Genomic DNA, 14,172 nt, shown 5'->3' on the forward strand with positions numbered 1-14,172 from the left:
TTACGATAAAACGGTGGCGACTCAATTCGCACTCTCCACCATTGGCCCATGCATTCACTCTTAACTCAGTCCTCATGAACGAAAGACAACTTCACCAACAAGTAAATGCTCAATATTGGTATGAAAAACATTGTCTATTTACATTTTATTCAAAATCTTAACGTCAATACTTTGCAGAATCAAATTCATTTTTTTTCTTTAGATAAGTTTACGGACTTGGTGGCACATCCAGAATTCTGGAAAAGGCGGGGGGAGGGGGGGGGAGGAGGGGTAAAGGGTCTGGAGAACATGTAATAAATGCAATATTTTACAACAAAAACAAAAATGATTTCTTAATCTTAATATATTGTAAGGTTTAACGTCCTTATGGCAAGTCACGGCCGGTTGCAATATTCGATCTTTTTAATTTGAATTGTAAAATTTTCCATTTATATTGTATGATTTTTATTTGTATTAATATTCTATAATTTTCCATTTATATTCTATAATTTTCCATTTATATTCTATAATTTTCCATTTGTATTGTTTAATTCTTTATTTGTATTCTATATTTTCCATTTGTATTGTGAATTTGCAATTGGCTATTAAATTGGCCATTTAGATGAAAAGGGGGCGCTGGCAGATGGCAAAAATAATGTTGTCTGGGGGAATAAATAATTGATCTTGACTGGTGCTACCTCCCCCCCCCCCCCCAAGAAATGGAATTATCAGGTTTGGACAGATTTCCTTCTTTTTTTTCTCCTTGTCTCTGCATGGTCATCTTAGGCATAGATATTCTCTTCTGCAAGAGCATGGAAATCAATAATCTGATTCGATAAATTTTGCCATCCCCCCCCCCCCCTCCGTTGAGAATTAATTCCATTAATTGTTCATTTTCCATTAATAGGAAGGCCGTTTTGGGACGTTTTGGAACCCTGAGCTTCGATATCAGGGGCACAAAAAGTGATTATTCTGTTCTAGCTCAAAAGCTTTACCAATGTCTTTTGTCGTTTGCTAGTGTCAACAAAGTCTTTAACAAAATGAGACTTTTTACATTAAAAAAAATGATTTCTTTAAAAGAAGAGGTTTGGTATACCAAGAATTGACTCAAGTCTACACACGGTAGTATCGTTTTCCCCTGTCTAGTTACATGTAAAAAAAAAAATTACCAATAAAAGAAAACGAATGTTGCATAATGAGAAAAGCTTTTCAGTCTAATTTACATTTTTTTCCTGAGTATGATTCGCAATGTTAGCACATTTGAAGTTGCGTGTGCCAAAAATATAGAACTGTACAAAAAAGTATTGTAACATATTAGTTGTTAGAATCAAGTACCATGCGAGATTCGTAGGAGCTTTGTATCTATAGTGGCGAGTTTTGAGGGGGAGGGGGTTACGGGGTTGTAACCCTCTCTTTATATTTGCTAGTAGCTTATGGATTAAAAGATCTGGCGGCCGCCAGATAATTATTTGGATGCCGCCAGATAAAGTGTTTTTCTACCTGGCACCTACCGGCTTCCGTACTAATCCAATCTTTCATCAGTGTTGTTATGAAGTGTTAAAAAGACTGATGAGAAACTAAAACGGACTTAGTCTTTGATTGACAATATCTATGTAGTTTTTTGAGATCACGTCTTCCAACTATATGTTGGAATTACCATGGATACAAATTGCGTCTTTTTATTAGCAGACCTATTTTTGTATTCATATGAAACATAATTTATTCAAAAAATTCTACATGAAAAGAAGCTAGAAGTCTGTTGGTGTAGCCTTCAATTCGACATTTAGATATATCGACGGCGTTTTATCATTCAATTAATAAAATTCATTTTATTAATTTGATTCGATACATGTATGTCCCTGCCAAGTAAAAACTGTAGAGGGATTTAAGACCGCCCCCCCCCCCCAAAAAAAAAAAACATAACTGGGTTCTACAACGGACATGATACAGATCCCTTTGGAACTCGAAATAAAAGACACTGCAGAATCTGGCCCATTTGTTTCATATTTGGATATTTTACTAGAATAGGACATTAATGGCAAACTAACAACAAAACAACAAAACTTCATGGCCGTAAAAGACATCCCCCCCCCCCCTTTTCCGTGCTTTTGTTTGTTTGAATTTCATTTCCAATGCATCAAATTCATTTGAAATAATATATTTAGACAGAAAATGACTTGATGTTGATTTACTGGGTCGAGTGAAATGCATGAAACCTGCAGAACACCATAATCAATAGACAAAAGTAACACTCTCTAAAATTATTTATGCACAAATTATTTAAAAATTTAGAAAAAAAAACGCTCCTTAAAAGAGCAAATCATGACAAGACCAATGATCTTATACATGTATCTACACAATTTTTCTGAACGGTAAAAGACATCCCCCCTCCCTTTTCCGTGCTTTTGTTTGTTTGAATTTCATTTCCAATGCATCAAATTCATTTGAAATAATATATTTAGACAGAAAATGACTTGATGTTGATTTACTGGGTCGAGTGAAATGCATGAAACCTGCAGAACACCATAATCAATAGACAAAAGTAACACTCTCTAAAATTATTTATGCACAAATTATTTAAAAATTTAGAAAAAAAAAAACGCTCCTTAAAAGAGCAAATCATGACAAGGCCAATGATCTTATACATGTATCTACACAATTTTTCTGACCATGCCAAGAAATCTCGTCCATTTTTCCACAGCGATGGAGTCAATAAAAGTGTAATTGATGCAAATCACCCATATTCCCCTAACGCTGGCGAGACAATTAACGGCAGCAGATTTGAGGGGGTGGATCCTAAGTTTTCCGTTTTCTTAGTCAAAGAAAAATAAACTTCTACCCCAGGAAGTAGCCTCCTATGCCCTGAAAAAAAATAGTTCCTGTCAAAAACCTTTATTTATTTACAAAATATGTAAAATGCACTAGACACAGGTACCAAAATTGTAAAAATAGGCTGGAAGGAAATTAAAAAAAAAATTAAAAAGGAAAAAATAATAATTTTATATGTATGGAACTACAATTGAACTAAGTTCATTTTCATTGGTCAATTACCGCTATTTGCTAGCGCTCTCGAGCGCTAGCAACTACGTTAGTCTATATTTCTGGAATACGCATGCTCGACTTCACGGTCGGGCATTCTGGGAAAACTACTGAAGATAGACTCTACGATGATAATTTCGTTTTATCATAAAAATTGATATGGTCCGAATTCTGAATTTCTTAATTCATTGTGTAACCTATGATTAAAAGTACAAGAAAATTTGGGTCATATAATGCCAAGATCAACTGGTCAAACCTAGCTTTCCTTAAAGCTAACCATGTATACTACCTTCCTAGATAATTCCGGCAAGCTCAGAAACAAACCCAGGAAATCTTTCAGAGTATTCGGAAAGACACGAGAAACGATTGATTCAATGCAGTAGCACTGATATAATTATAATTCTTTAATTTCTCATTTTTCCTTTTTTGACGGAAAAGCCCGAGTAATGATCCGATTGTTATTGCTGGCGCTCTCGAGCTAGCAATAACTCGAGATGTATGCTCAACTTCATGGTAGGACACTCTGGGAATACTACTTGTAGATAAATTGTCAATTTCGTTTTTTAATCTGAAAATGCATATGATCTGAAGTTTCGCGTTTTGTTGTCTAATCACAATTAAACGTTCAAAAGGTAACAGTAAATGCCAAAATTGTACAGATCAATTATAATTTCTAAAATTATAATTTAAAAAAACTAGCTATTTTTAACTATCTTCCTGGATCTTTCCGGCAAGCTCGGAATAACAACCTCGGATATGTTTTCCGAGCTTGCCGGGAAAGGCCCGAAAGGACTCTGATGCGATTGCTACAAAACAGTACCACACTGGACTGTTTTTAAACTAGCTGTTCATTGGTTCTACTTATCTCTTATTTTTCACTTCAAAATTGAAATTACGGAAAACTACAGAATGCTTAAAGCACAGTATCCCGAATTTAATCCAACAATAGCCTTTTTATAAATAGTCTGATGAATATTCTGTATTAATCACTGAATAGCTGATACATTCACCATTCTGAATTAAAACACACACACCCCAACACTACCTCCAGTGTACCACTGTGTCTTCCTATTAATAATTAAGGACGACCATTTGATTCTGAAGGGGGGGGGGGGCTGAAAGATTTTGGAAATAAATAATCTGTCCTAAAAAAAGTTGGAAATAAATAACTGTCTTTCCACGACCGGCAAGAAAATAAATAATCTGTCACTGGCTATTACTACTTAACCCCCCCTCCCGGTCCCTCTTTGAACTTTTTTGTTTTTGTTTTTGTCAAACTTTTTCGATTAAGAAGAAAATAAATAATCTGTCCTTGATCATTTTGAAAATAAATAATCTGTCCTTGACTGGCATGAAAATAAATAATCTGACTCGAAAGATTTTGCCAGACCCCCCCCCCTCCTCAGAATCAAATGATCGTCCCCTTAATCGATTCAGCAAATAAATCCAATAATTCAGATATCTAATTCTGTGGTTTATGATAGCTACAGCGCTAGCTCACCTATCTTTTTAAAAGATAAGCTTGGATACCTTAATAAGGCGCGAGACTTCCACAACAACCAAGTTCATCGTGCCCGATGTTAATTTATACTAGGAAAAAAATATTTTGATATATAAACACTGAAAAATTTGAAAGGCGTCTAATTTTTACTGAACAATTAATTAGTTCACTACAATTTATTTCACTTTCTTTTTCTTCCCTTTTTTTTTTTTTTTTTTTTTTTTTTTTTTTTTTTTTTTACTTTTTTAACCGCATATGATTTGCATGGAAAATCGCCCCCCCCTTTAAAAAAAAAAACAACAGGAAAAAAGGTGCAAAGGCTTCTAAATAGTAAGTATTCTAGCTTTAATTTCAAACCAGTAAAACTTAAGATCCTTCCCTCAAAACTGCTGACATTAATTGCCTCGCACACATTTCCCTGGGGAAAAATCACAGATTAACGCTAATTCCGCTTTTATTGAGTTCGCTCTAAAACTAGAATGCGTACCTTTTCTTGGCATGGTAAACGTGATGACTTCAACTTTTCTATCGTCAACTGTAGCAAAATACCATTATCACCTGCATATGGAGTTCTGGTTGATTCGATACGCTAGCTAGTGCATATGTTCTACGAAAATTTCTAAAACTAGGCAAGCTGCTGACAAATAAGTTGATGATACAATATCAACAGTCTCGTTTATTGTCAACATTTTGCAAATTCTACGGTCGAAACAATGGTCTTGTTAGTAAATACAATCTATCATGAAGTCGAATGTTCATTGACGTTTTTCATACAAATTGCTAAGTCAGTATTTTCATAATGAATTGTCCACGATTTTTTTTCTGTTTGCCCGACTATGACAATTAAGGAGCACACGGCGGGTGTGATGATAGAGTGGATTATCATCGAGAGGCACAAACGTGCCTTCAGACCTGGAAACTAAGTAAAAATTCAAGCAAGGACACATCTTTAGCAGGCCGGTATTTAGTTAGTACGTTAGTTTTGGTTCTATGATTTCCAAGTTAGTTTGGGAACCCCCCTCCCCCAAAACCGCTTGCCTTTTGGGATCAAATTTCAATCATTTCATATACAGTGTATCACTTACTGAAAAGTGTTTTGTTTTTTCTATATCTTTTCTTCACACGCTTAATTTTACCGCAGCAATTTAGCTACACGTTCTAGAGAAGTATACCTCTTTTGTTTATAGAGACTTTTGAGTAAATAAAACCAAAATACCGAGGTATCAAAAACCCTAGGTACTAAATAAAGTGGCAACCGTTCTTTTACTCCATAACATTCCTATTGGTCGAAAGATATAAATTTCGGCCAATCAAGGGTTAGTAAGTTCGCTATTTTAGGTAAGCAGTGTAAAATGGCAGTCAGTATAAAAAGTGAGCCCGTCGAGGGCGGGCGAGGATTAAATAAAGAAGCAATTTGGCAGAGTATTATTTCAGTTTTTCTTGTTAGATACTCGTCTTTACCGCCAGTTCTTGGCATCACGTAAATTAAACAATCATTAACAGTTGTCTAAGAAAGTTTGCAACATGCTTTACTACCCAAAAGTGTTAATATAGGAACAAAGTATTGCAGAGTCATACAAGGAAAGATCCAGGAGGACATCTTGAGTATGAGATACAGCAAACATTGCTAAATTTTGGACTGCTGTCAAAAATGACCACTAGGTAAGACATCGAATCTACAGCACAACAGATCAGCTAGCATACAGTGTTCTTAAAAGCTGTTACAGGTTATGCTGACCTGGACTGAAGGTTTACAGATTGCCTGTCATACATGTATGTTTGACATATGTCAATGTCTTAAAATGATCCTATTACCGCTAAATCGGGTGAATGAATAATTTGTAGCAAGCTAACGTCGATTTAACAGCAGATGGTGACAGCAGTGTGTTGCATCAAAGGTCGTAATGTACTTGCATCAAAATATAATATGAGACATTTGCACATTAGGAATGGTCACTTTTCATGGTTTTAACATAGATGTGTTTGTTAGCCTGCCACTTGACTTCCGAAGAAGAAGGGTTGATGAAGGCTGTGTCGATTGATCACTGCATGACTCTGATCATGGTGATCATGGAAAAAGTGAGCACTGACCATAAGTAGACTCATATTAAAGGGAAACTTGTATTAATAACTTAGCTTTCTGTTTCATACTTGCTACTGATAATGGTAGATGGCGATACAGGAAGAAGCAGACTTCATCTTCAGGTCAAAAGGTCAAGGTCATAATCAGAGATAGGTGACCATGTGAAATTCAGTATATGTGTGATGTGGGTAGGACTTTATTTGTCAAACCCTTGTATGCAAAATGTGCAGCTTGACCTTTAGTAACCAGACTTTTCACTTCATTTGACTGGGATAGGTCCACCGGTGTACAAAGATCTAGTGGTTTAGAATGATTGGCAAAGAATTTGCTGTGTTTAGAAATATAGCAGAAAAAATAGGAGGAGTTGTTAAAATGTAGATATTTTGTAATAAATTCGTATATTCTTAAATTGTTTAAATTAATTGAATAAATGTTCATTCATGCTTACCTATTGTTATTTTATATTATGAAAAAGTCATTTGTGAGTCCATGATTTTAAAATTGTTGAATTTTTTCAATATTCAGCAATAGTTGTTTGAATATTTAACCTTTTCCCAATGAAATGCAACCCAAAAAATGATAGATTTTCAATAATTTATCATTATTAAGAATAATTAATTTTTGTTTTCCAACAGTTTACTTCCTTTGCCAATTAACTTTTACTCTGGTCATATGACTGGTGCAATTTAGTATACTGCACTTATAAATAAATTGGCGTATTTAAAATTTAGTGCAATCACTGGGCATGGAGTTGTTGGCGTAATCATGAATAAGCGCTACACATGTCTGTGCCATGTATTGTATATATATAAATGATTTCTTACGGTATTCATGAATTAGCGCATTGTTGTCTTTGCCAATATTGTATATATATAAATGATTTCTTACGGTATTCATGAATTAGCGCATTGTTGTCTTTGCCAAAGCTGCTAAAACATGAAGCCCACTTTTTTTAATTACACGTACAGTATAATGAGGTCTGACAAATGAAATTGGCTCACAGAGATGCTAGGTAGGAGGCAAGAGGAAGAGAATTCGATTTGATAGGCATAGGCAATCATAACGTGTTTACTTACTGAAGGGTTCAATTTCAGCTTTTAAAATTCAGATATCAAAGATCATATTAAGCAGGGTTGTAATCAAAGTGGTATATAATTCTATTGATGTATTTAATATTTTCATATATATGTCTGCATTTTTCTATCCTCTAATAACAGGCTTGACAGGTTGTTTTTACTTCTGGACACTGGATCCACCCCACTGATCAGGAAGTCAGCCGCTGAACAACTGGGAGAGGTCCAAAAACTTCACCCATATGAACTTCAGAACCTGCTGTCAAAGGTGAGAGTAATATAGGATTTTATTAACTATTTTTCAGTGTGTGTAACTTCTCTAAAATAATATAAATCTCCATAATATGACAACTTGGTGCTGAATACTCCTTAACAACCCCACCCTTCTCTCCTTCATGTGGACAGAAGGGATCAACATATATACAGTTCAAGTTCAGTATCTTGAACACTGATATCTCGAATACCATGGATATGTCAAAGTGATTTGGAAGTCTGAACTCCTTTTACCCTGGATATCTTGAACCCTACAATATCTTGATTTTTTTCTTGGTCCCATTGAGTTTGAGATAACAAGGTTTGATTATATGTATATAAATCAATAAATTTTTCTGTAAAGGTTCATGGTTACTTAAAGAGCTCAAGCTGGGAGACTAGGATAGCAGCAGGACAAGCTGTGGCAGCCATAGCAAGAAATGTGCCAAAGTGGAATAAAAATATACCCATCAAACAAGGTTAACTATTAAAGCATCTTAAATTATCTCCCTTTCCCAACTCTGAGGATCATGAATTTATTTGCCGACAGTAAATTATCATGTAATAATTCTCTTTGTAGAAAGATGTTGAATCAATAGAGGGTGTGATTTTATCAATGTCAGAGTGAAAATGGTCTTGTGTTTTTGACTCACATAGAAACATTTTGAGGAAGCTTACATAGATATGTATTTATTGTAAAGTTATTTCTCTATGTGGTTACCAATATCTATTTTACAGAGACCAATGGTAACATTACAGAGGGAAATCCAAGCCAGCTTTTATTCACGCAGTTCAACATTGGCAAGGTTTTGTCTCAAGGGGCATCACTCTTAGGGGCAGAGGAAAAGCAGTATGAAACAGAAATGCTTAGTAGGTTTCGGAGAGAATACATCAATTATAAAGGAAAACATTCCTGTCCATTTGTAAATAAACCTTCAGTTAAAATATGTAAAATGTGAAGCTAAAATATTTGAAGAATTCATATCTGACAATTTGTGTTTTAGTCTTTTAGTGCATGGAAATACTTCTATAATGGTTTTGTTGATATCTTTATTAAGACTAAACAGTGTGATAGTGGTTAGCTTTTTATTCAAGTGAATGTTCATCTCTGAAAAGAAGTATAAGTATTATTTTATGTAAAGGGGAATAACTCTCCAATGTTACTACATGTATACAATATTCTAGGCATGAATGACAAAGACCAGTTGTCAAGACAACGACAGATACTAAACAAGCGACTTGGTCTAGATATGGCTGGCAACTTGGGGATCGGAGGAGACATTTTCTCTGATGAAGACTTGGTATCCCAAATAAAGACAGAGAACGGGGACACATTTTCAGACAAGGCAATTTTGTTTTACTCTCACAAACATCTGTATAGATTTCACTTGTATCTTACAAAAGAATGAATTTTCTTTAAAATATAGGAGGCTTTTTAAACAATAAATGTTACAAAACTATAAAAACAAGGCTTACAATTTGTTTTTTTAGAGGAGTGTGTCAGACATCCTTAAGCAGCAGCTTCTTGATGTGACAGGGGGTAAGAGTGCAAGGGAACAGAGCAGAATGAAGCGTAAAGCTAAGATCCTGGCCAAGCAGAGGTCAAAGGACTGTTACAAGTACGATCATCTAACTGGAATTTTTTCAAAGATTGTATTCAAATTCACATTTTCACTTTGTTAGTTAAGTTGCATTTGAATCATATATATTAAAATTCTTTAAATCCAAATAGTTGTGCAAATGTCATGTAATTGTAGATTCAGAATCATATTGATAATCATACAGATGCAATTTTTCATTCCGTTGTGATTTTATTGGAAGGAAAATTGAGATATCTCAGATTTTAATGTAAAAAAAGTTTTGACTTTGCAGTGAGCAGATGTCCCTGGATACAGAGCCTCCCTGTAAAAAGGCCAAGTCCCACAGTGTGGATATGGGAAGTGGTGAAAGCAAGCTTGTCATGGAGGCCTCTGTAGACATCGAAGAGGTAAGGGTTTGTTTAAAATAAATCCTATATCAGTTAATCTCCTAGGGCTGCAGTGTTTTCATTGTAATTTTGGGCTCTTCTATATTCATAGAGACAAATTGCATTAACATATTTTATAAGTTGAGATGAGCTAAGAGCCATTTAGTTGTTTGCTAAAGAAAATAAATCTACATGTTTTCATGACATATATTTGAATTTAAGCATTTTAAGATTGAACATTTAGAATATTATATTATTATACCTCTATTAAGAATACTCAAATTTGATTGGCTTGTTAGAAGGCTTTTAAACTCAATAATGACTCCAAAAAGTACTGTTTACAGCAATAATGACCTAGGAATCATTGCACGTGGGGTATAATGACTGGTCAATAAAAATAATGACCGCTAAAAATGACCTGTTAATCCAAATTCCATTCAAATTAAAAAAAAATTATGCATACAGTAATGATTGTACAATACAAGAAATGCTGTTATAAAAATATGTATAGTATTTTTAGGACACGGAACATGATTGGCCTTTAGATGCATCATAACATTTATCGTTTTCATTGAAACTTTTATAACAATGTCAAACTCAACGAATGCAGACTCGGCTCTCTTGTACAGTAAAAGTCTGCACCAGATTGTCATTGTAACTCTGGAATGGTGTTTGTGAATTTATAAAAATGCATGTTACTGACAATCACAGAGTGTTTTGATAAATCGGCGGTGCAAAAACTTACAAGACTTGCAGGCGAAAAGTAAACAACTTCACTTGCGAATCCTGATCCTGATGGATCACTGATAATAACAGTTCATAGGTCTAATACACATTTGATTATTTTAGTAATTAAGCCTACAAAAATTGCCTTTACTTATATTGGTATAATAAAACAATTGATTACCCCTTATGAGTTCAACATGGTGAAATAAGGACCCTTGACCTGGGCCACTCGCTGACCTGACCTGACTTTGGCTGCTACACAGCCTCGGTCATGTCAGGTCACCTTGTGGGCCAGGTCTCCGGTCCTTATTTCACCATGTTGACCTCATAAGGGTAATTAATTGTATAATATTTTTACAATTATTCAGGATGAGGAGTGGTACTTTGAGTCATTCTGTGAGTTACTAATGAATGACCTCTTCAACAGTCGATGGGAGACACGGCATGGTGCTGCCACGGGACTTAGAGAGGTCATACGTATCCATGGAGACTCGGCAGGGTTATCAATAGATATACCTCAAGATCAGGTTAGAGAAAACCACTGATTGAATTTGAAGAAAGAGTAAATCAAATCTTTCATGTAGGATAATTTGGGAAAATTCATCTGTAAGATAAACCATCATCATATACATGTAAATGATGATTTTCATGTTCTGTGCATGAATTTATAGTTTAAGATTGAAAGTCTCTTGGATTTGAATTTTAAAGTATATTTATCTGATTAGGTTGTTTTTGTTAAATTTAACATATGATTCCCATGTGTTTTCATTTCAGTTGCACACAATTAACCAGGTTTGGTTGAAACTATATGATTCCCATGTGTTTTCATTTCAGTTGCACACAATTAACCAGGTTTGGTTGACGGACCTGGCTCTCAGACTGCTGTGTGTGCTGTCATTGGACCGGTTTGGTGATTACGTCTCAGATGAGGCAAGTTTGTGTTTTACTTCGGATTGTCAAATCCATCAAAATCTAGTGAATGTCATTTTTCCAGTCAAGAACCTGGTTACTCAATTAGGGGAAAAAAGATTGGCTCCTTATTTTATATTTCCGTACAAGTTTGTGTAGAGTATGTATATGTAGAAGATATGCTCGAGCTGGTTATAAATAGATATCATGTAATGACTGTCAAAATTATATTGTTGTATTGTAATTGCTGTGTAAATACCTTTGATTTATTATTGTTAGAGTTGTGTATAAAGTTATTTGACTGACAGGTACTCATTGATAACCTTAATTTTACCATGACTCTAATACAGAGTATAAACCTTAGAGTGTAAATCAAAATGGATATCAGTTGTTGAAATTAGATCGTGTAAAGAAGAAGTTATTAATATATATATAAAAATATATATATATATATATATATATATATATATATATATATATATATATATATATATATATATATATATATATATATATATACATATATATATATATATATATATATATATATATATATATATATACACACATATATATATATATTTTTTTAGTTCAGTTTTAAGGTCCTTTCAAGTTCCCGCAAATTGTTTCATCACAATAAAATAACATCATAAAAAATATTTATAGAAAGTGTTTTCTCTTGAAGGTGGTAGCACCTGTGAGGGAGACGAGTGCCCAGACCCTGGGGATGGTAATTAAGCACCTGGACAGGTGTGGTGTGGAGGGAATGGTCAATGTACTGTTACAACTCTTGGCCCAGGAGCAGTGGGAGGTCAGGCACGGGGGGCTTCTAGGGTTCAAATACTTGCTAGCTGTCAGACAGGTAAGAAACCAGGTGTCATATACAGTGTGTATGGTTGTAGTGTTGTATCGTAACATTTTTATTCAGACTCTATGTTATTATGATATGATTGGCAGGATATGACAGACAGGATCCTTCCCGTAGTGCTGCCCTCTCTTTTCCGTGGACTACAGGATGTGGACGATGATGTCAGAGCTGTCGCTGCCGCAGCTCTGGTTCCTGTCGCACATGATCTTGTCCATCTGCTTCCACAACAGGTGTGAAAAATGTTTTATTTAAATTTATGAAAATGATGACAGTTTATGTTATTTTTGTTCATGATTTTTATGTTTTCATTGTATTTTTGATTTTTTTCCCCCTAAAATTGACTTTAATGTAACCATTTTAAGAATTTTATTGCTTATCAATAGCATACTCAGAACTCTAAAATCAAATTTTACGCCACATGATGATTTATATTGGTATTAAAATGAAATGTAACACAAAAGTTGGAGCGTAACATGAAAATGGCCTGTGTTGCTCCATATGAAAATGTATGTGTTTGACAGGTGCCTTTAGTCCTGACTTGTTTATGGGACACGCTGCTAGACCTGGATGACTTGACAGCCTCCACTAACAGTATTATGACACTGCTGTCCACCATCTTAACAAACCCACAGGCTTCTGTCAAAGATTGGTATGATTCCCATATTTAAAAAAATAGTATAAAATCCTTCTAGTAAAAAAACTTAGCTTTTATTTTAGTAAAAATAGAATGAGATATTTTTATAATGAGAAGTTTTCAGCTCCCCTGAGCTGAAGTTTAAGTGAGCTTTTCCAATCGAAAAGTGTTCAGTGTCCGTCTGTCATGTGTTGTGTGTATTCTATAAAATTTTCACATTTTTGACTTCTTCTCTAGAACCAGTGAACCAATTTCAACAAAATTTGCCACAAAGCATCCTTGGGTTAAGAGGAAATAGAGTCTCACCCTTTTTCAATGGGAGATGATTTAATAAGAATTAATGAAAATTTTGTGACATTTTAAAAATCTTTTAAAGAATGACTGGATCAGAAAGGATGATTAAAAGCATACTTTGAGATAAACATATTAAAATCATAATAGTTTTCCCTTTGTACTTATGTAACTTAATCTTTGGAATATTTTTGGGGAGAGAGGGGTGTACCCCCACTCCCACCCCACCCCTATAAATCCACCAGTGATGTTTTTTGCAAGTAAAACAAAAATGTATTTTAAAAGTGAAAAATGTTAAGAATGCCTTTATATACATGTAGCCAGGATACTTTCAGAATAGATACTGAATAAAATGTATTCATGTGAATGTACATAGTAGATGTGTAATGTGAATATACATTGTAGATTTGTAAGTGAAGTCATATAAAGATATTTCTGTTCGTTTTAGGCTTTCTCAACCTCTTCCTGAACTAGTGCCCAGACTGTGGCCATTCCTACGACATTCCATAGCCTCAGTTCGACAGTCTGCCCTAGAAACCTTCCACACTCTACTTACAATACCAGAAGACCAACAAACCATTCAACCATGGCTACCCTTTATTCTACAAGATGCACTCAGGCATGTCTTCCAGAGATGCCTGCTGGAAGAAAAAGAAAATATAATTCAGATTTTAGAGAGAGTGTGGACACAGCTGCTGTTTAAGGCCCCGTTAGAGTACTTGGTGGGGAATTCTTTGCCCTGGTTAGGAGTCTGGCTCTGTTTGTGTATGCAGCCATCCAAGCTTCCATTTGATTCTTCATATCTTATTGAAGCCAAGCATAGAGGAAGGTTACATGTAGGTATTTTGTAA

General features: G+C 34.7%; 1 protein-coding gene across 1 annotated transcript in view; it reads left to right on the forward strand.

Annotated features, from left to right (window-relative positions):
- The first annotated feature begins 5,870 nt into the window (after positions 1-5,870).
- The window catches only part of LOC133177115 (TATA-binding protein-associated factor 172-like), a 26,381-nt gene continuing 18,079 nt past the window's right edge, over positions 5,871-14,172 (forward strand). The window contains exons 1-13 of the mRNA XM_061312211.1: positions 5,871-6,181; positions 7,820-7,943; positions 8,292-8,406; positions 8,666-8,797; positions 9,113-9,273; positions 9,419-9,546; positions 9,800-9,914; positions 10,988-11,146; positions 11,454-11,549; positions 12,214-12,390; positions 12,486-12,626; positions 12,918-13,045; positions 13,770-14,157. Of these exons, the coding sequence (XP_061168195.1) occupies positions 6,171-6,181; positions 7,820-7,943; positions 8,292-8,406; positions 8,666-8,797; positions 9,113-9,273; positions 9,419-9,546; positions 9,800-9,914; positions 10,988-11,146; positions 11,454-11,549; positions 12,214-12,390; positions 12,486-12,626; positions 12,918-13,045; positions 13,770-14,157 (1,875 nt within the window). The 5' untranslated portion in view covers positions 5,871-6,170. The remainder of the gene's footprint in view (positions 6,182-7,819; positions 7,944-8,291; positions 8,407-8,665; positions 8,798-9,112; positions 9,274-9,418; positions 9,547-9,799; positions 9,915-10,987; positions 11,147-11,453; positions 11,550-12,213; positions 12,391-12,485; positions 12,627-12,917; positions 13,046-13,769; positions 14,158-14,172) is intronic.

The sequence above is a fragment of the Saccostrea echinata genome, unplaced genomic scaffold (assembly GCF_033153115.1).
Source record: "Saccostrea echinata isolate AGI-Se365-2 ecotype Australia unplaced genomic scaffold, CSIRO_AGI_Sech_v1 ptg000086l, whole genome shotgun sequence".
In the NCBI taxonomy this organism is placed as follows: domain Eukaryota; kingdom Metazoa; phylum Mollusca; class Bivalvia; order Ostreida; family Ostreidae; genus Saccostrea; species Saccostrea echinata.